Genomic DNA, 23,480 nt, shown 5'->3' with positions numbered 1-23,480 from the left:
AGATGGAATCTGCTCTTCGTGAGGATGCAGTGAGGACTGCTGAAATGACCATGGAGGATTTAGAATATTACATGGATGTGGCTGATTTTGGGGAGGACTGAGTCCATTTTTGAAAGAAGTTCTACCATGGGTAAAATGCTGTAGCAGGTAGGATTGGGAACTATAGAAAAATCCTTCATGAAAGGAAGAGTCAATCGGTGCAGTAAATTTCATTGCCTTATTTTAAGAAATTGCCCCCAGCAGTCCCAGCCATCAGCAACCACCATCCTGATCACTCAGCAGCCATCAAGGCAAGACCCTCTCACTGACGTCTCAGAAAATGATTAGCATATTTTTGGCAATACCGTCTGTTTAAATTAAGGTATGCACCTTGCTTTTTTAGACATAATGCTTTTGTGCACTTAACAGGCTACAGTTGAGTGTGAGTGTAACTTTTATACGGGAAACCAAAAATTCATTTGACTCACTTTATTGCAGTATTTTCCTTATTGCAGTAATCTGGAACTGAACTCACCATGTCTCTGAGGCATGCCTGTAGTAATTAAAGAAGTCAGGCATAACAATCGGAATAGCTAGACCAGAGTAGACAGCCTGAAAACAAACCTAAGCATAGAGGTAAATGTGGTTTATTACAGAAATAGAATTACCCATCAGTGGGGAAGTAAAGGATTGCTCAGTAAACCGCGTTAGGACAGCTGTCTATTTTTGGGAGAAAAAAAATGAGGTAGGTATCTTCCAGTTATCACACTAACAAGGACAAGTAAGTTTGAGATAAGTTAAAGACGTGAATGTGAAAAGCAAATGTTTAGACCATTTGTTTCAGAACAAGTACAGGAGTATATTTTTGAGATATAGGAGTATAGTTTTGAGATAAAACATTCCTTATGTAAAGTTTATAAAGCACACAACTTCATGGAATCAATTTGATAAATCTGACCATATCAAGATGAAGTATTTTGCATGATGGAAGACCACATAACAAGGAGAAGAGACAAAGGCAGCCTCCAAAAGATAAATCTCTATAGTATATTTTTATAAATTAACAACAACAACAACAACAACAAAAACATTAAAAACATAAACCAACTGAAAAGTGGACAAAAGTCCCTAGGACTAGGGACTCCACAGAAACATGAATTTCTGCAGAGTATATGAAAAGATCCTTATCTTTCAGAGCAATCAAGGAAATAAAATACAGACTGAAGCAAGGAAATAGTGCACATCTGTAGATTGCCAAGAAATTTAGAAGTCTAACTTTTCTGAGCTTTTAAATTCCTTGAGAGGAGGGGAGAGCTGCATTAGCATTTCTCTGGGTTATGATCATTTCCTAATTGACCTGGCAGCATTTAGAGGCATCAGCCAGCTGCACAACAGGGTGGGTGGTAACAGGAAAGGATGAATGGAGAAAGAAGATTGCAGTGGTGATGCGGTGGATGTGCCAGGAGCTTGGACAAGGAAGATGCCAGGGCTGGCCTATTGTTTATGCAAATCTCCAACTGGGGCCTGATAGAAAGCTAGCATCCCATGTGTAAAGATTTTCTGCCTGCCAAAGGGACCTGAAGAATGACCAATTTTTTTTTTAAGATTTTATTTATTTATTCATGAGAGACCCACAGAGAGAGGCAGAGGCACAGGCAGAGGGAGAAGCAGGCTCCTTGCAGGGAGCCCAGTGCGGGACTCGATCCCAGGACCCTGGAATCACACTCTGAGCCAAAGGCAGATGCTCAACTACTAAGCCACCCAGGTGTCCCTGTTTTTATTTTTTTATTTTTTAAGATTTATTTATTTATATGAGAGAGAAAGAGAGAGAGAGAGAGAGAACAAGCAGGAGGAGGGGTAAGGGAAGAGAGAGAATCTCAAGCAGTTTCTGCTGAGCACAGAGTCTGATGCAGGGCTCAGTCTCATGACCCATGAGATCATGACCTTATGTGAAACCCAGAGTCAGATGCTTAACCAACTGAACCACCCAGATGCCTCCAGAATAACTGATATTTTTCATAAAGGTATTCAAATCTTGCTCAGCTCTTCCCAAGATCCTTACATACTGATAATTAGTGATTAATAGAGAGAGCTCCAGTTGTAGATCCCTTTATTTAATCTCCTTTGACATGTGTTCCCTAGCTATTTAAAGACTTGCTCCTCGGTTATAAAATTAAGCAAAATAAAAGTGAAGTGAGATTTCATCAAGGCTGTCATCTGTAACCAAATTGCTTCCTGGGCTTGCAAACTTACCCTGAACTGATACAAAGGTCAGTATGGGCTTCCCTTTTGCTGTATTGAGGATTTGATCTTCCTTCTGCCTCCAGCCAGAGTATACAGGGCCATCACTGGATACAGAAGCAGATCCCTCAGCCAAGTGGAAAGTCCCAACTTCCGCCTGATGTGAAAAACTTATGTGGGTAAAGACTAATCGTTGAATGTGTTAAACTCCTCAGTCGGTCTCTGTTCTTGGTGTTATGGAATGTTCACCTATTTTCAATTATTAAATAATCAAAGTACTGTCGTAACTCAGAGAGGAGATAGCTTTCTGAGATTGGCAGACTAAAAAAAGCCAGTTAGTTGGACAACACTTGCAGAGTTGTGTTTGTTTTTTGGACAAAGCTGTCATTTCTACACTGCTGACTCTACAGAGATAAGACTCTACAGTCATGAAGGCCAAGCCCAGGTCCCCTAAGCTATAATTGATAAAATAAAGGGATTTAGCCTGGAGAAGAGAGCCTTGGTAGAAAGGGAAGGAGGGAGGGATATAATAACACCAATAGCGGCTACATTTACTGGAGGCTTTCTTTTAGCTAAGAACTATTTAATGTCCTTTACATGTATTAAGCAATTTAAACTTCACAACAATCTCACAAAGTAAGTCCCATTATTATCCTCATTTTAATAAAATGAAGTATTTCATGAGAAGGTATTTGGGAAGTCTCTAGTACTGTAAAATTTCAATCAAGGATGGCGATGATGATGGTGAACGTTAGTGTTGCTGAGTAATGTTTCCAATTAGACGAAAAAAGGTAGCCAGCCCCTGGTAGTGATTTAAGGAATGTCTTGAAAACATTTTCCCATGCCAGAAACAACATCCTCATTTCCTCCATTGTAGCTCAATTCTACTATCAAAATTCATTCTTCTGAGTTCTGAAGAATTTTCTAATTCTAGAATCCTGTGTTGATTTGCATATTGTTTGCCTCCATGAGGGGTAGTAAAGCTTTCCACTGGCTAGCATATGTTTTCAAATGTGAGAGCTGACTGAGAGTATTTTCTACGTTCAAATGAACATTTCTTACATACTAATCTGTTGGAAGCAGGCTGCTGGGTTTAAGTGATATAACGATGTTCTTTCCACCTTCCCATCCGAAAGGAGAACAGGAAGCAGAATGAGCGACTGGATTCAGGAGGGGAACAGGGTCGAGTGGTACCCACTGAGGAAGGGGAAGAGACCTGAAGGAAGAAATGTGAAGTTTCTGAAAACAATCTGAGTTCATCTTCCGATTTTTCCTAGTCAACATGATTTTATGCCTGTTAGTTTCATAAACAGAGGCCATAAAATTTTTCAAAAGGTGTTTCTTTCTATGCGAAAGGTAAAAGAGGTTGTTGACTATGAAAATAACACTTGGAATTTCAAAATAAGAACTGAGGGAGTGTGCCTTGTGGCTGTAGTCCCAACCCTGGAACCACCCAGCTGTATGACTCAGTGTTCTGATCTATAAAACAAAGAAATAACATTAAGTGATCTCTATTATCTGATCTAAATTTTTGATGCTTTAAAATAGTGTTTAGAATGAGATTAACTGGAATTGTTTGTCTTATATTGTTATCTAGCTGTATATTTTGCCTTACTTTCTGTTTTTACGAAGTATGAAATGGGCACACCTGGGTGGCTCAGTGGTTGAGCATCTGCCTTCAGCTCAGGGCATCCTGGGGTCCTGGGATCCAGTCCTGCATCAGCCTCCTCGCAGGGAGCCTGCTTCTGCCTCTCTCTGGGTCTCTCTCATGAATAAATAAAAATCTTCAAAAAGTAAAGTATGAAATGCCAGTTTCTTTTATTTTTTTTTTAAGATTCATTTATTTTATCAAGAGAAGGTATGCAAGTGGGGGGAGGGGTAGAGGGCGGGAATCCCAAGCAGATTCCCTGCTGAGCACAGTGTCCTACCCTGCTAGATCTTAGGAAGCATGAGATCATGACCCACACTGAAATCAAGTATCAGATTTAACTGACGAAGCCACCCAGGTAGCCCAACAGTTTATTTTAAATATACCTATTTCTTAGTTTCCTTTCCTCATCATTCTATTTTGTTAATATTTTCTAAGCAAAGTTAGATGACATATCTTATTATATTCCTTAAAGTTTGTTTATAGTTCTGTCTCAGCTAAAGTATTAATTGAAGAGCTCTAGCAGTTTGTTCTATTAAAACTCTTTATTTCTTCCTGTGGAAGTGTTAGGTAAAAACAAGAAGGAGAAATATTCCAAATTCTGGGCTATCCTGTAATACCCTTGCCTACTTGCATGGATGATTTCTTTTTTGCATGCATGTGTTGAGTATTTGTATTTACAAACATACTTCAATTTGTGTGATCTTTCAAGGAAAGTCATCTTATAGCCAAGTACCACTAAGAAATAAAATCCCAAGAATTTGGTTCCTCCCGGTTGGCACTCTGACAACCATGCCTGTATACTGTGTGGACTCTAAATCATGATGCGAATAATTGATTCTGATGTAAACATTCTGCATTGTGAATGCTAACTAAATGTAAGTAAATGCCATTAACCAAATGTAAATTCTATTTTCAGACATACACTGATTCTGTCTTTGACTCTGGTGAAGTCACCAGAAACCAGCATAGCATCTGTTAGTCTCTCCTTTTGGAAAATTGAAGGAAACAACACTTCTTATAAGGTCTGTGATAAATTTTCTTTAAGGAAAAATATTCTACAAATGGTGAATGTTGTCATTGATTTATCCTTTTTTAATGTTCCATATTCATAAAACCATCAAGTTTTGGTATTTACTAATGTCACTTTACAACTGGAGTATTATGGTGAAATCTTTAATATGTTAGAAGGCAATTTTAATTATCATCACCTAGAAGAAAATAAGGTAGGTGAGAGAATGATAAAAATTTGGTGGCTCAGGGTAATGAATAAACAATGACATCATTTGCTTCCTTATCTGTCTAGATGCTTACAGTGGTTTCCTTTATCATTTAAGTCACATCTAAGCATTTGATCTAACTTTCAGATTCTTTTATCAACTGACACACTTTTACTTCCTACCTCATTTAGGAAAATCTCTAATGGTCACTACTTCCACTCTTTTCTCAAATAACCCTGACTGCTTCCTTTCACAAATAATAAATACGAGAACAATAGTAATGCTAATTTCTACTGAATACTTATTCTATGAAAGGAATGGAGATTTTTAAAAGCATTCATCATCTTATTTTATTCCTACACACAAAACTCAGTGAGTGGGGGAGTGATGTCAGCAAGTTAATGGAATAGGAAGCCCTGGACCCTCCTTCCCCTCAGAGACACATCAATTCAACAATATATGGGTTATAAGGAAACAGAACTTCAACAAAACGATAGGTAAAATGGACCTAACAGACATGTACAGAGCATTCTATCCAAGAGCAGCAGAACACTCATTCATCTCAAGTGCACATAGATATTCTCTGATAGATCACATGTTAGGTCACAGAACAAGTCTTCACAAATTGAAGAAGATTTATACCAAGTGTCATTTCCACCAACAATGGAATAAAATTAGAAATCAGTAGCAGAAGGAAAATTGGAAAATTCACAAATATGTGTAAGTTAAAGAACACTCTTGACTCTTGGGTCGAAGAAGAAATCAAAAGAGAAATTAGAAACTATGTTGAGACAAATGAAAACAAAACCACAACATACCAAAACTTATGGCATGCAGCAAAAGCAATACTGAGAGGGAGGTTTATCGAAGTAAAGGCTCACATTAAGAGAAAAGGAAGATCTCATATAAATGGTCTAACTTTATACCTTACAGTTAGGAAAACAAACAAAGCACAAACAGCAGAAGGAAGAAAATAATTAAGATCAGAGCAGAAATAAACAACATAGAAAATAGAAAAAAAATAGAAAAAACTAACAAACGAGTTGGGTTTTTAAAAAATCAAAGTAGATAAAACTTTAGCTAGACTAATCAAGAAGAAAAAAAGCATTCAAATAAATAAAATCAGAAATTGAAAGAGGACACTTTACAACTGATGCCACAGTAGTTATAAGGGTTATGAGAGAGTACTATAAAAAATCATATGCCATCAAATTGTATGGCCTAGAAGAAATGGATTAGTTCATAGAAGCATACATTCTACTCTGGCTGAACCCTGAAGAAATAGAAAATCTTAACAGACCTATACCTGGTAAGACAACTGAATCAGTAACCAAAAAATTCCCAGAAAAGAAAAGCTCAGGACCAGATGGCTTCCACTGCAGGATTCCACCGTACATTTTTTTTTTTTCCACCGTACATTTTTAAGAGGATGGCAATTTTTCTTTAACATTTCACAACAGTGAAGAAGAAGGAACACTTCCAAATTCATTTTATGAGGTCAGCATTATCTTGATATCAAAGTATTTTTTTAAGATTTTATTTATTTATGAGAGAGGGAGACACACACACACACACACACACAGAGGGAGAGAGAGAGAGAGAGAGAGAGAGAGAGAGAGATTGTGCAGGAATGGAGGGAGGGGCAGAAGGAGAAGCAGATTCCCCACTGAGCAAGGAGGAGACCAAGAGGGCGCTTGATCCAGGACCTTGAAATCATGACCTGAGCCAAAGGCAGATCCTTAACTGATTGAGCCACCCAGGTGCCCCCTGATACCAAGTATCTTAAGCATTTTGGGCTGCTGGAACTGAATACTGTAGACTGGGGTGGCTTATAAGCAACAGAGCTTGTTTCTCACAGTTCTGGAAGCTGGAAATCTCAGATCAATACACCAGAAGATTCAGTGTCTGGTGCAAACTCACCTTCTGGTTGTAGATTGCTGACTTCTCCCTGAATCCTCATATGACAAAGAAGGTGAGAGAGGTCTCTAGTATTTCTTTTATAAGAGTACTAATCTCATCTAAGAGGGCTTCACCTTCATGATCTAATCACCTCTCAGTGATGGACTCCCCTAATAATGTCTTATTGGCAGTTAAGATTTCAATGTATCAATTTTGGAGGATGCATTCAGTCCACAGTGTGGCTTCCCCAAATTTACGTCCTTCTCATAGGCAAGATACATTCATTCCATCCTAATAGCCCTAAAAGTTTTTAACTAATTCTAGCATAAGCTCTAAATTCTAAAGTCCAAAGTCTTATTAAAGATCATATATGTCTGGCATGAGTAAAACTCAAGATACAATTCATCCTGAAGCAAATTTCTCTCCAGCTATAAATCTATGAAACTAAAAAGTCAAGTACTTGACTTGAGGTAGGCAAAAATAGACACTCCAATTCTGAAGGGAGAAATAGAAAAGAAGAAAGGGATCATGGTCCCAAGTAAGTCTAAAACCAAACAGGCAAATTCTTTAGAACAGAAGGATTGAAAGTAATCCTTTTTGGCACAGTGTTCTACCTTTGGACCCACTGTGGTGGCAGTTCTGTGTCTCTAGCTGTCCTGGGCATGGGTTGTATACCCAAAGGTCTCCCAGGATAAGGCTATGTCCCCATGGCTTCAGGTGGTCCCACCCACACGGTTCTGCTGGTTACAGCTCTGCAGTTCTCTGCAAGGGTCCCATCCCTGAGGCAGTAGACAGGGGCATCCTGGTCCACCATAATCAGAAAGGCACCCACCCTTTGAGGCCTCTCTGTATCCCCCCAGTTTCTACCAGCCCTCATGCTGTGCGCCTGTGGAAGAAGTGGCAACCCTGGACTCTGAATTGCCTTTGAAGGGAGCACCTCTTCCCTTGTCTTTAAGAATAGAAACTGGCTTCTCTTGAGATGACTGATTAGTTACTATTCATATCTTTATCGAACTGTTAATTGACCACACCCTTAGTGTTCTCTTTTGAGCACACTTTCTAATTTTTTCAAATTTGGCCAGCTGAGTCTTTTCCAAATACTTAAGTCCTGATTCCATTTTGCTTAGCAAATCTACTTTTAAGCCATTTCATTCTTGCATTTTACTATTAGTAGGCAAGAAGAACCAAGGTGCTCCTTCATAAATTTCCTTAGGAATCATCTCAGCTAAATTGCCAATTTCATCACTCACAAGTTCTATCTTCAACAAAGCACTAGAACATAAACACGTCAGCCAAATTTGTTGCCACTTTATGATAAGGATTGCCTTTTATTCGTCGTCTGATAACATATTCTCCGTTTCCATCAGAGACCTCATCAGGTCTTTGCCATCCATATCTGTTCTCGAAAAAGAAGCCTTTTCTACTGCTATCCTCTTTTCTTTCTGCGGCTTTCCTAGAATGGCCTTTAAGATTCTGTTGCTAACAATTTAGGTTTTTTCAAGCATGTACCTCAAACTCTTACAGCCTCTACCCATTACTCAGTTCCAAAGCCATTTTCACATTTTAGGCATTTGTTACAGTAGCAATTTCTGCCTTAGTTGGTTCGTGCTGCCATAACAGAATACCATAGATGGATGGCTTATAAACAACATAAATTTATTTTCACAGTATTGGAGGCTACAAACCCAAAATCAAGGCACCAACAGAGCTGATGTCTGGTGAGGGAGTGCTTCTTATTTGCAGATTGCTGACTTCCCTATGTCTTCATGTGTCAGAGAGGGTAAGAAAGTTCTCCGGTGTCTCTTTTATGAGGGCACTAATCTGACTCATGAGGATTTCACCCTTAGGACCTAATCACTTCCCAAAGTCATCATCTTCCAATACTATCATATTGGGAGGCAGGGTTTCAACATATCAATTTTGGGGGGAGAAAACAAACACTCATCCACAAAGCCAGACAGGACACTAAAAGAAAACTACAAGCTGATATCCCCAACATGCATTTTGAACATAAATGCAAAAATCTGCAATAAAATATGAGGAATCTAAATTTAAGTTCACTAAAAGAATCATACACCATGACCAAATGGGAGACAAGGATGGTTCAACATAAAAAACCATACAGTGTGATATACTACATTAATAGAACAAAGAATGAAAAATTTGTAATCATCTCGACAGATACAGAAGAAAACAATTTGCCATAATTCAACACCCCTTTATGATATAAGCACTCAACAAACTAGACACAGAAGGAAATTACCTCAACATAATAAAGGTCATATATGAAAAGCCCACAGCTAACATTATACTCAATGGTGCAAAACCAAAAGCTTTACTTTACCTCAAAGATCAGGAACAAAACAAGGATACCCACTCTCACCATGTCTACTTAACATAGTACTAGAAATTCTAGCTAGGGCTAAGAAAAATAAATAAAAGGCACCCAAGTCAGAAAGGCAGAAGTAAAACTATCCCCATTTGTAGATGCATATGTTCTTATATGTAGGAAATTCTCTATTCCACAAAAAAACCTGTTATAACTAATGAATGAATTTAGCAAAATTGTAGGATACAAAATATAAACTTATAAAAATTATTGGTATTTCTATACACTACCAACAAATTATCTGAAAAGAAACTTAAGAAAGTGATTCCAAGTCTGGAGAAGGTGGGGGCCACTGAGCAAGGCAGTCCCTATCAAATTTCCTATGGTGTTTTTGGCAGAAATAGAAACAAAACAAAACAAAACAAAACAAAAACGTTGTCAAAGTACAGAACCACAAAAGACTTTCAGTAGTGAGAGAATCCTGAGAAAGAAGAACAAAGTTGGAGATCTCACGCTTTCTGACTTCAAAACATATTACAGAGTTATAGTAGTCAAAACAGTATGGCACTGGCATAAAGACTGCAATATATACCAAAATAGAGAGCCCAGAAATCTACCCATGCACATGCAGTCAACTTATCTTCAATAAGAGTGTCAAGAATCCACAATGGGAAAAGATAGTCTCTTCAACAAATAGGATTTGGGAAAACTAGATATCCACATGCAAAAGAATAAAATTGGGCCCTTATCTTACACCACACAAAAATCAACTCAAAATGGATTAAAATTTTAAACATTAAAACTTAAGCTTGAAACCATAAAACTCCTAGAAAGAAAACACAGGGAAACATAACATTGGTCTTGGAAATGACATTGAAACCACAGACAATAAAGGCAAAAATTTACAAGTGGGACTATATCAAATGAAAGGCTCTGCCTAGCAAAGGAAACAACAGGGTAAAAAGGCAACTCATAGGATGAGAGATAATATTTGCAAACCATATATTTGCTAAGCGTTTAATTTCTGGAATATGTAAGGAACATCTACAACTCAATGGCAAAAAGATAATAAACCAAATTTTAAAAACAGGTAAGAGATTTGAGCAGACATTTTTTTAAAGAAGATATACAAAGGCTAAAAGGCATATTTTTAAAAAATGATCGTCACTTATCATCAGGGAAATGTAAATCAAAACCAGAATGAGATATCACCTCACAACTGTGAATATGGCTACTATAAAAAAGATAAGAGTGGGGGCAGGATACAGATAAATAGAATAGAAACACTTGTGCACTATTGTTCAAACACAAAACTTGCAGCCATAGTGAAAAACAGAATGAAAGCTCCTCAAAAAATTAAATATACAACTACCAGATGATCCAGAAATCCCTATTCTGGATATTTATCCGAAATCATTTAAAATAGAATATCAAAGAAATATTTGGCATCGTATAGTCACAACAGCCAAGAGGTGGAAACCACCTAAATGTCCACTGAATGATGAACAGATAAAGAAAATGTGGTATATACATGGAATATTATTCAGCCTTAAAGAAAGAAGAAAATCCTGTCATATGTGACAACATGGATCATCCTTAAGAACGTGATGCCAAGTGAATTAAGCCCAGCCACAGAAAAAAATATATACTACAAGATTTCAGTTCCATGGGTAGCCAAAACAGTCAAACTTAAGGAGAAAGTAGAGTCCTGTTGCCAGAGGCTGAGGGAGGGGGGTATTGGGAGTTGCTACTGAGTAGGTCTAGAGTTTCAGCCAAGCAAGACTGAAAAGTTCCAGAGACCTGTTGCACAACCATGTACGTATAGTTAATGATATTGTATTGTACAATTAAAACTTTAAGAGGATAAATTTCAGGTTATGTGGTTTATTTTATTTATTTATTTATTTTACCACCCAAACCAACAATAATTGTAATTGTAAGTGCAATGAGTTATGCCTATTGTGGATGAAGAAACTGAAGCTTAGGGAAGAAGCTAATGTTTGTCTCTGTGCCCTTTGCCCACACTTTCCATTGTCTGAAATGGTGACTCCTCCCCTTTGCCACCCACATTTTGTTAGCCTTTTTCAATATGCAGTTACCCCTACCCCACTCCGATCTCTCCCTCATTCTACACTCACTGAACCTCATGGTCAAAGACCTTCTTTTTCTTTTATTCTCTCTCTCTTAATATTCCCCAGAGAACCCTGAAGAATATTTGGTTTACTGTAATTATTAATTAAAGATCAATCCAACTGCCTCTTACTTCCGTGGAACATAAAGATGCTCCGACTAAAAGTGCTCATTTGTCCCTTGGAACTACGGATACTTCCCTTCGTTCTTCCGGTTTCAGTGACATCCAGTGAAAAGCACTGTCCCATAAGTCATAAAGCAGAAACTTGATTGATCGGCAAGGATTCCGAAGCGGATATAATTTAGCAAAACCCAGTCTGGGCTTTTTTCCAGAAAATTTCTGTTAATATGTTAGAAAGGTGAAGGAGAGGGAAGCAGTTCTCACATTCAACACTCTTGGAGACTCCTTTGGCAGGAATTTATTTTGTGCCCAATATTTTAAAAAATCATCATCTTAATGATGCAAGGTGAAAATAATGTAGGAAACTTAGTTTCGTGGCTCACAGGATTTGATTTTCTCTATTAGCTAGAGGCATGCATCATTGCAGATTTGAAATTCCTTCATCTCACCTCTCTGAATCTCAGAGCAATATCTGTAAGTCCCACAAAAGAGTGTTAATGAGCCACAAAACGATGGTCAATAGACTTTTCTCCTTCAAACTAAAAATCTAGCTAGTGATAGAGAAGTTAAGGGTGGCACTCGAGTTCACCCTCTAAATATTTAGACCAGTTTCTCTTTATAAAATGTGTCCATCTCAAGAAACAGCCAAACATCATATTGTTCTTGGTGGCCAATCTAATATTAAAGGTAACTGTCCCTCTCTGTACTTAAAATGACCTCAATTTGTAACTACCTGGATTGCTTCCAGAGTCATCCATAATTTAATTATATTTATCCCAGCTCACCTAGAAGAACTCAAAATGAAATGGTGACTTTGGTTTGCGAGGTCAGAATCAATAGCCATTAAGAGAATGAGGAGATTTTTAAATCTAGGGGAAAAAAAGCAAGTACTTAAAATATCCCTTGCATCAGCCTCAAAATTCTGGGTACGCAGACAACACAGATACGGTGGGACTTTATCAGGATGCATTATGTAGCTGGAATGCCTGGGAAGGTAGAGGTTAATGCAGGAGTCGATTGGCGATCAGAATAAGAGCCCAAAGTGCAGCTTTCGGAGTATTTTGGGCCTGGTGTGGCGCACGTCGGGAGGCAGACAGATCCTGAAGGAGGGCTGAGACAGACGAAAACTAGAAGATAAGAAGAAAATTCCATGGAAGCCAAGTGTATGCGTTTCTCTAATCATGTCATTGGCATCATGTAAATGCCAGACACCATTTATATACAGCTTAGATATAGCAGATGTTGGCATTTAAGTATAGGTTGCTTGAGAGAAAATTGCCCTTGAATGGAAGAGGAAGTTTACTGGCAGAGAAAAATGATTTTCTCAGTTAACAGTTATAACCCCAATAATAGAATTGTTTTCAACCAGAGGTTGTGGGGTGGGAAAGGAGGAGAGATATAATGATACTTCAATTCCAATCTAAAAAAGAAAAAAAAAATCAGTTTCAGTTTAAATTGCGGATGTGTGGGTTGTATCCATAGAACCTTCTCCTCCCTCTCTTCTAAACCTCAAGGCTTCATGTTAAATGGAACAAATCACATCCTTCGTGGTTCTGCTCTGTTTGGTACAGCTGCTTGCTGCAGGTGGTGCCCTAAAAATATATTGTTTGTTTATTTTGCACTATAGCAGTCTGCAGAGTGGTACCTAAAAGTGCAACAGCTCCTTCTCTTTCTGTCAGTGAGCCAAATGATGAACGACGGAGACCCCCCCGCCAACCCTATAGCACGAGGAGGCCCAAATGAGAGGCACAGGTGGTGCTGGAGGCTCAGCTCTTCTGATAAGTTCCATTTTCTTTGGATTCAGGAAGCAGCATGGACAAGGGGACTGTCTGTCATCAGAGCCTCTGCCTGGGTGTGGGCGAAGCCAGGCCAGGCCGCAAACCACCCGGGTTGGGAGAATGGGCCTCCTCCGCAGATTAACATCTGGAAGCATCTGGGGTTAAGAGTCTATCACAGATCACAGAAAGAAAATAGAAGTGAAGGTTCATCTCAGGTAAATGTTCACACAGGTATATTTAAATAGAGGTTTCAACGTGTTGTTTTTTTGTTTGTTTGTTTTTGTTTTTTTTTTTTTTTTTTTGTTCTTTTAGTTTATAACTGAAATGTTCAGGTGAGTTTCCCAGCAGCACGGACAGGACACCCACCCTGAACCCTGTTTACTAAGTACCACGGCAACGCTGAAGCTCTGAAGTGTGTAAGTTTGAACCAAAAAAATAAAAATAAAAATGTGGGCACCGCGTGGCGAGGTGGTTCTAATTCAGACCTCAGTCTCACAACTAAAAGACACCAGAGGAGTGGCTAAACGTATTTTCCGATTTAGTTTTGGTCCCCCCTTTACCATCTTTTTAGTATTCAGCTTCCTTTGGCAACTCATTTCGAGCCTTTTGATTTGCGAGCAACACAGACTTTCCTAAATTTGTGAACTAAGCACATTGCTGATAATGAATACACCAACAACTATTGAGTCACTGACAGGGGAAGTTTTTGTACCTCACAGTATAATTTCACTTAAAATTGATTTTTTGGGGGAACCTGGGTGGTTCAGTGGTTGAGCATCTGCCTTTGACCCAGGTCGTGACCTTGGGGTTCTGGGATCGAGTCCTGCATCGGGCTCCCCGCAGGGAGCCTGCTTCTCCCTCTGCCTATGTCTCTGCCTCTGTGTGTCTCTCATGCATAAATAAATAAAATCTTTAAAAAAATTGATTTTCGTTGTAACAGATAAAGTATATTAGGACTAAATCAACCTAACCGTGATAGATAACTAAGAAAATGGTATTAAATTACACAAATATCATTTGTAAAATTTAGAAATTAGAAAAAAGAGAGGGAGACTCCACTCATAATTCTGTGACAAAGAAAGAAATCAATAGAATTCTGGAAAATGGGTAGGAAAAGTGAAGATAAATGCCTGGAGGACACCAGGATAGTTTGGGGTAAAAGAAACAATTTGTATTTATGAAGTTGGGGATAAGAAGCTGATTACACTTAACAGGCAGAGAGATTAAGAATCAATAAAGAGAGGAGAGCAAGGCAGACATTCCCGAATAAAAGAAGAGATACAGAAAACCAGAATATCCTTGGAGCCATGACTCTCTGCAATCCAGTCCTTGGGTTTGCAGCCATAGTCGCAAGTGGCGTTAACCCAAATCATCCTGTGACAAGTAGCTGCCCCATTAGGTATGAAAGTAAAAAATATTGCGAATAAAGTTAGGAAGACATTACAAGTGAGAAACACCCATGTGAGAAGGTGTGGTCTTGATTCTTGGGGAATCTCACAACCCGTTGAGAGTCAGAAGAAAGGTCAGAGGGGAACAAACGACAGGGTCGGGACAAAAGGCACCATCCATAAAGGCAGGAATAGGCAGGCGGAGAGTGAAGACCAGGAATCATACACCCAGCTGTTGAGAAGCATGTGTGGGTTGAGAACAGTGGAGCTTAAAATCCTATTTATAGGACTGGTAAACACAAAAGGTGCAGGAGGAACATTACAGATGGCTTTTTTTCCTACTATGTAAACACTATTTAGCTTAAGTGTGTTTGCCCATATTTTTCTTCTTTTTTCACTCAAGTATAACATGCTAAACAATAAATTATCCCTCATATTATAGCTGTCATTACCAATCGTCTTCACATCCTTCCTTTGAGAATACGTTGCTGCTGTTTGAAAACACTCACACATTCCACTATTATTATTCCGCCGCTGTGTTTAGAAGTTCCAGTGAAAAGGAAATAGCCATCAAAGACGTATTTCTTAAAAACTTTTTATCAGAATAAATGATCGTGACTGGCAAGACGTCCTCAAAGACAACGATATTATATGTGACAGAGGAAGGTGGTAATTCTGTGTTCAAGGCCAATAGGTTTTCATGTTTTTCAAATTACTCTATTTTTCGTATACGTGTATATATGCTTATTTTTCTGAGCTAACTTATGGTTTAAGATATCTTATTATTTATTCTGAGATGTTTTATACTTAGAAAATTAATTATAAGAAATGGGATTGTACATGGTTCGTTGCACAATTTCAGACAATCCAACTTAAATCTCGTAGTACTAAAGAAAATCTAATTATTGGTAATTTGCTGCATTTTATAATCCTCACTATCATCTTAAACATACTGGCATTTTTATTCCACGTGTCTCTGTATTCTCATGGGTCGAGTGATATTATGCTTCGGGGGTGAGCAAGTGCTTCAAACATTACTTAGAAAAGCAGATATTGCACACTGATGATAATGGTTGATGTGGGATAAAACTTGCCCCCGTGTAGGCTAGTGCGTTGGTACACTAAATGGTATCACACTGGCTTTAAGAATCACAGTCCTATCTGGGGAGTGAGTCAACTTAGTAAGATTTAATTCATATTTGCACATCATCATGAGTTAGTCTGAAAAAAAGTAACAGTATTCTCAATAAAGCAGTGGAAGATACTGAGCCAAGGAGAAAATAAATAACACCACCTTTATTGTTTTCAAGCAATTTCTTAGGAATTATCTCATTTAGTTCATAATTACAAAATAGCTTATTATACAGCTGGGTGTAAGATTTAAGGATTGTTACTCCCAGACCCTGAATATTTTACCTTATATTTCTGACTTTGCATGTAGGGAATACCAGAGAATATTACAAGCAAAAAAGTCTTAGACTTAATTTGACTTTTGAGGCTACTGAAGTTCTTGCACTCTGCTTGTTCACAAACTCACAGAACTATTCACCATTTTACAAGGGCACCGTTCAGAAATAAAGCAAAATACAATAAAGACCATGATAACTGATTACTTAGGGTTTGTTTTTTTACCACAACTTGATTGATAATTGTGGACAAGACATCAGGGTGCTATACCCTGAGTGACAGTATTGAAATGACTTTGATACTGTCCAGAGGAATTGAGATTTACATTAGGAGGTTAAACATGTGCCCATTTCAGAAGTATCAATATATCTTGATATATTTAACTATTTAGGCATAAACCCAGGTCAGGTTCTAAAATTAATCTGCAGAAAGTTGTTTGATGCTTTGCGGCCCTCGATTGTGCCAACAAATCCTTTCCTGATTTATTCACTGCCTTCATTCTCCTATTTCAGTAGGTTTGTCCTTGGAAAAAATCTCTTGTTCGCAACTGTGATTTGGTTCTTTCCATATTTTTGTATTTGTATAAACTCTTCTGATGTTACAGAAAGACAAATGACATTTATTTCATTTCTTGGGTTACTACCTTTTGACAAGTAGATCTATATATCTGAGTGTCCAGGAGACCTAGGGTTGGAGCAGCATGTATGACATTTGAAGCCAAGCAGCAATGCTGTTGGCCATCCTAGGAGCTAGAAAAGGAACTGAGCGTCTGTCATTCTGCCCATTTCTATCACAGGCAGGAAGTAATTCTGTCCTAAGAAGAAAACTGTTGTAGAGTCATGGACCCTGGAGTAGGAATCAGAAGACTCAGAAGAGCTCCATACAAACTCACTCTTTGGTGCGGAGATAAGGCAGGCATGGTACAGGTTCACAGACTCAGCACTGGAAGGGAAGTGACTCTCAAGTCATTTCCAGAAGCTGATGGAGCAACTGAAGCTGTGGTACCATTTTGGTATTACAAAATCTTTTTTTTTTTTTTTAAACAAATACCATGTTTCTGAGCAATTCAGGACAATTAGAGGGATCAGTAGTGAGGATAAAGAGAAGGCACTGATATTTCTGGTGAAAATTTTCAAAAGTATACCCACCTAGGGCCCAGACTTTCCAGAAGTAGGTCATGTTTATGGTAAGCCTTGAAACAAGTGAGTAAATCATTTCTATTCTCAAGCAGCATTAAGAATCGTTGTTTTAGAGTAGTTTAATGCTTAAATGCCTTTAAGCATTTCCAATCCCATATATCCTGAATTTTTAAGAATTCACTTGAAAAGTTACATTTGATGCTTGATATTTTCATCATTCATTTATTTTTTTTATTTGTTTAAAATGCGTTTTATTGTTTTTAAAGTCATCTCTGTACCCAGCATGGGGCTCAAACTCATGACCCTGAGATCAAGAGTCCCATGCTCTACCAACTGAGCCAGCCAGGCACCCTCTCATTACTAGTTTTAAATAGCTGCAAGAGCGCTATTTATTTTGGCATATTATAAGTAGTAATATCTTTTAAAGAGACATTATAGTCTTTGAAATCCGTCCAATGAAATTTGAATGCCACTGTGATTCGGAATTCACCTTCTTTCATTTAAAAACATGTAGCCAAAAAAATAAAAATAAAAAAATAAAAACATGTAGCCCATCAAGACGATGCAAGTTTACAGCTCAGATTTACTATTTACCATTTAATATCAATGCCGTAAGCTACATTAAGATGAGACCCAAATCTCTGACAACCAAATCTTTGTGAATATGTTCTTTCCAAATTAAAGAAGGCAGTAAAGCGCAGCAGGAGCAGTCAGGCAGCTCATTTTCATCCCTGCGCCATGCACTTCAGCAACATCCAAAGGAATGCTTCTGCGCCATTCCCAGCACAATCCTGGATTAACTTGGCTAAAGGATTTCAAAGTTTTGAAAGCTCCTCACCAATCGTATTGTTGGTAAGTCTTAACAAGCCAAATATCAAATATATCTATGGTTAACTGGGAATAATTGGAGATGTCTGTGGCTCCATCCATGTGAAGGCACATGTTTCATCTTCAAAAAAAAAAAATTTTTTTTAACCACAATCTGTTAAACAATGACTTCCATCATTTTATGTACTCTAAAAATGCAAAGTTTTCTGAATAGGGAATAGGTATGACTGAAGGTTGAACCCGACAGTGATCCTATTTTTAGCTATGAACAGGGCCCCAGGTATCAGAAGCTTTCCTAAAGTCTTCTATGATGTCCCTGCTAATTTGTACATGGTTCCTCAGCCAATTGTTACAGCTCCGAAAAATAGTAAGCTTATTAAAGTTTTTACCAATATCCTCTGCTGGAATCCTAAAAATATTAATCATCAACCTGCTGTGAACTTAGAAGTGTGCTGGAAGTAAAGGAAATAAAGGAAAACAAAACCCAGCAATTTTGGTTGGAGAGGTTTATCTTACATTTAGAGATCATGGTTCTCTGGGGGTAAGCAGAAAAACGAGGAATTATTTGTTTCTGTTTTTTTTTTTTTGTTTGCTTTTGTTTTTGGTTTTGTTTTTACCAACGTATCATTTGAAACCGTAACCTATATTTTAAAATATAAAGTTCCTTCAGTACTGCTATAAATATTTTCCCTTAAAGCTTCATTTATTTACGTTTCCTTGGAAAACACCCTCCATTTTCATGGTTTCCCCTTAGCCACGGGAAGTGAGGTGAAATGTGTGCACAGCAGGGGTGAGGCACACACACTTCCACTGCCCTCACCCCCCACAGAGTGGCCACGCGGTCATGGCATTCTGTGCCACTGAAGAACTCTGAATTTGGGGGTTTCAGGAGTCCAACTCCAACCAGCTGTTGCTGGCCTGTAGGCTGCCATCGACTTCCAGCCTTGGTGCCAGGGAAGAACTTAGGTCAGCATGTCTGTCCTCCCTCTTTCCCAGCTAAGACATCTGGGGAAAGGCTTTCAGCCTGTCTTGCAGGCCTCACAGGACTGTTAGGGAAATCAAAAGATTAAATTCCTGCGAACACATTTGGTAAACCCTATATTTGCAATCATACGTTGTTTGAAGAAATCAGCTTAATTCTCTTGTAATGCCAACAACGTGGTCTCTGTAGGTGATCTCCTTCCAGGCTCTTCCCATACATATTTATTTGATCTGTTTTGTAAGTGTGGATGTTTTTATTATTATTATTAAAGCTGTGCACACCTGTATTCCTTTTGAGGGCGATATCTGATACTAAGTAAAAGAAAATGCTGCTGAGGGAGGAGAAGCCTCCAAGTGTCACACCTGGCTCATTGTGACAGTGCCCTGGCTGTCCTCTCCACTCCGCTGGAGGCTGTGGGATTCACAGCCCCTCTTCCCAGTTATGTGGTTATTGTACTCGTCCTCCTCTGGCTGTGGGTGGAAGGTCTCTCCTGTGTGTGCGATGCAAGTGTGGGCTTTGTGAACGCTCATTTCCCAATCAGCTAGGAGTCGATTGGCACAACAGGGTGACAGGATCGCCGGGGGCCAGGAGCCTGTGAAGGGAAGGCTGGGTGAAGTTGGGGGACACGAGCTAGAGAGATTCAGAGTGAGCCGAGAGCAGGAGCTGGGAGGGCAGCAGTTTGGGAAAGCAGATCCCAGGCAGACATCCTGGAAGAGAGGGCACCTTCAGAGACCGGTGGAAACTAGGAGAAGCAGATGGTTAGCTGACTTTGCAGAAAGCGGGGTGGAGCGAAGAATATGCCAGAAACTGCACAAACTGTATCCTCTGTCTACCACGTATGCTCCCCAAAATGCACCCATGTGCACCTGGTTTGTATCCTGAGAAACGTCACCCTATTTCTGACTGTGACACTGTCAAGGCCATTTGTTTCTCAGGATGCCAGCAGGGGACAAGCAGTCAGGAAGCGTTCACTGGACCCGACTGGAATGAATATTGGATTGTCTTGGGCGGGGGGTCATTTGGGTCACATGAAAAGGGCAGGACCGGAACTTCAAAATACCCTCTCCTGTCTCAATCACGATGGCAGAAGTGATCAGAATGATACAGGAAAACCCAGTTGGGAGGCTTCCAACTAGTAGGCAGAGCAAATCCACGGGAAGTCCCATTTCGGTGTCCACTCAACAACGCCAGTTAAGATATGTTAGGTTTTCTGTGCAGCAGACACTTTCAGCCCGAGGCTGGCTAGACAACAGCAAGCCCCAAGACAGAAAGGGTCTTGAGAATTCTCCAAGTAACTGGCTTGGGTATACTCTTGAGAACCGACTCTCAGCTGACCTGCAGTCAGCACTGCCCAAGAGAGACGCCCACCCCGGTGGGGAAGACCAGGTGGGAAGGGGAGAGGAAAGACACCACAACCTGGGATGGCTTGCTCAAGCTATTTCTCTACTCAAATAGGGCCGTGGAGACAGCAAAGGGAGCCAGTAGCTTGAATGATCAGTCACATCTGCTCTTAGGGACACTCCTTCTATCTTCTTTGCCCTCTCGCCCCTTTGCATTTAAAGATGATTTTATTTTGGGCTGTATGTCAGCCTCATGTCCATTATTATTATTATTATTATTATCATCATCATCATCAAATAGCTCATGTGCTAAAACTTTATGTGGGTTTATTAAATCTCTGAGTATAGCTTATACATACACATATTAATTCAACGAACTGTCTAAAACAGTCATATAGAACTTTCCATGCACATAAACTATATCCTTGATGCCTAAGTGGAAGTTTTCCAAAACGTATGGATACAGTAAATAAGGGACTTCCAATGAGGGAATGTTTTATCAAAACTCCCTCTCTAGGGCAGCCCCGATGGCCCAGTGGTTTGGCGCCGCCTTCAGCCCGGGGTATGATCCTGGAGACCCAAGATCAAGTCCCACATCAGGCTCCCTGCATGGAGCCTGTTTCTCCTTCTGCCTGTGTCTCTGCCTCTCTCTCTCTCTCTCTCTTTGTCTTGAATAAATAAATAAAAATCTTAAAAAAAAAACAAACTCCCTCTCTAACACATTCTGTCCCGAAATACCAGAAACATTTTATTTTTTTCCCTTTGTGAGAATGAGTTCTTCACCCAAATAGATTTTAAATAATGGAATGACTTTTTTCATCCCATCAGATCTAACTTACCTTTATTTCAAGATAACTAACGTTTAGGGTTTAAGAGTACGGCAGAGGGGTGTATTTGTTAAAAAGTGTCTCAGGTTGTACGTATTCAAGGGAGATCATCACTCAATGCTTTTAGTCAAAACGTGATTCAAATTCTGTGGCAATCGTTCACGCAGATTTCCCCAAATTTACATTCTCTCTCCTTCTTGGCCCTTTTACTGTTGGCTGGGACTATGTGACCAGTTCTAGACAATGAACTGTGAACAGTGAGCTTCTCTTCCCAAGGTGAAGCATTTTTGTGCCAAGATAGATACTCCAGATCTATCTGTGCTCTCTGGCATGGCAACCCATGGTGACTGAGACAGTGGCTGCTCCACCGACCTTCTCTTTGTGACAGTGATTGGGAGAAATATCTACTGATCCATAGAATAAACCTTTATGGTTTTTAGTAACAATGATTTGGTCATGTTTACTAGCACAGAATACTTAGCCCACTGTAATTTATGTGTGTGTTTGTGTATGTATGTGTATGTGTGTGTGTGTGTGTGTATTCTTCATTTAAAAAAATCTAATAACTATCTATTAGTTACATAATCTAACATCCACACAGTCACATGGTTTTATTAGCTCCAGAAGAATTTTATGCGAACTACATAATGCCATTCTATACAGAATGTGTTATGTCTTGATATTTAAGAATCGTGAGTTAACATCATTTTGAATGTAATTAATAGAATCAAGAGGCAAAAAGCAGATTCTATCTGCATTATTTATTATTAACAATTTTAAGGCTATGCACAGAAGTTGCAGATGTATATGGAGTCTAAGAAAAATATATGTAGATCTGTACATATAGGATCCGTACTATATATATGGAGGCATGTGTAATAAAATTGCCATTATAAAGTCCTACAAAATTATGTATTTAGCCTTAGTGAAAGTCCTTTTTGAGAAAAGGATGTGTTTTTTTTTTAATCTCTGCCATACTCATACAACATAAAATAATATAATAATATTTATTTGAGAGAGAGAAAGCATGAGTCAGGGGAGGCACACAGAGAGAGAGAGAGAACACCCAGCAGACTCCCTACTTTGTGGGGAGCTTGACATAGGGCTTGATCCCACAACCCCAAGATCATGACCTGGGCCGAAATCAAGAGTGAGAGGCTCAGCTGACTGAATCACCCAGGCGCCCCATAGCATAATATGTTTTATATAACAGGCATATCTTACACAAGTATGCTCTATAAATACTATGCACAAACACAAAGGAATCATTTATAACTCCTACTGCCCCTTGGTGGAGGGAAGGTTCTTTATCAGCTTAATATGAAAAGTGGAGGCACGAGAGTCCTAGAAGTAGAGTTTACGAAAAGCTGAACTGTTTTGAAAAAGAAGGGAAATGATAAAAGATAATGCATTGTACTTTGAGAAAATCTAGGAAGAAGATTATGGGCAAGTGGAGAAGAGAATTCCTAGGGCTAGCAGCATGGAGACAAAGAAGCACCAGGGGAAAATATCTATTGAAATCTTATAAATTAAGGCACTGTAGCACATTAGTTGTGAAGACTCTCTCATCTCTCTGCAGGAATCCTTGGAAAAGTCTTATCACCAAAAATCAAATGATCAAACCTTGACTGGTTGGATTTCTTACATAAAATGCTGAAGACACCAAAGCCTATTTACAGATTTACTGATTGATGACCTTTTACTGAGCCCTGATTTAATCTGAAAAATCACTATAGAAGGGGGCATTAATTGGAAAAAAAAAGCAAATAGCCACGCTTTATTCACAGACTCCATTTGTGTGCACTCAATTTGCACGGAAATAAAACAAGCACTAGAAGGAGTGGTTGGGTGTCAACACTTACTGCGAGGACAATCTGGAGGGAACTATGAGCCACTTCTATGTACTGGTACTCCAGAAAACACCCTGAGACCGTGATGTAGCGATGGTCTTCTGGGGCCCAGTCTGGTGCAGGTGTCACTGATGTCACCGTACATCCTGGTCCATTCTCCATCCACCAAGATCGGTGCATTGAAATATTAAAAGTCAGGATAAGGTCTGTTTCCTGCAAGAAGGCAATTTAGAAGGATGAGAATTACTTTATAGATGTTACTCAGCTTATCTGGGACTGACTTGGAGCTTTCTGTTTGGAAATGTGGGTTTTCCCCCCCTCCCCTCACCATATTTTATGGACATAAAGGAAACATCCCAAGTAAAACTATTAGT

The 23,480-nt window shown here is 39.0% G+C and overlaps 1 protein-coding gene and 1 non-coding gene across 5 annotated transcripts in view; both read right to left on the bottom strand.

The window, feature by feature from the left end:
* Window positions 1–23,480, bottom strand: part of NKAIN2 (sodium/potassium transporting ATPase interacting 2) — a 951,498-nt gene that overhangs the window by 144,741 nt on the left and 783,277 nt on the right. For 3 of the 4 annotated variants that reach the window (XM_072832800.1, XM_072832806.1, XM_072832801.1), the window contains exon 4: window positions 23,119–23,319. In XM_072832800.1, coding sequence (XP_072688901.1) covers window positions 23,119–23,319 — 201 coding nt within the window. Of the gene's footprint in view, window positions 1–17,487; window positions 19,682–23,118; window positions 23,320–23,480 lie in introns of those variants that run through there. The other variant, XM_072832815.1, reaches the window with a different exon arrangement.
* TRNAK-CUU (transfer RNA lysine (anticodon CUU)) lies at window positions 17,555–17,627 on the bottom strand. Its single transcript has one exon. It is a non-coding gene; the product is annotated as a tRNA-Lys (tRNA).

This window comes from Canis lupus, chromosome 1 (genome assembly GCF_048164855.1).
Source record: "Canis lupus baileyi chromosome 1, mCanLup2.hap1, whole genome shotgun sequence".
NCBI lineage: Eukaryota > Metazoa > Chordata > Mammalia > Carnivora > Canidae > Canis > Canis lupus.
This window is presented reverse-complemented; position numbering and strand designations above follow the sequence as displayed.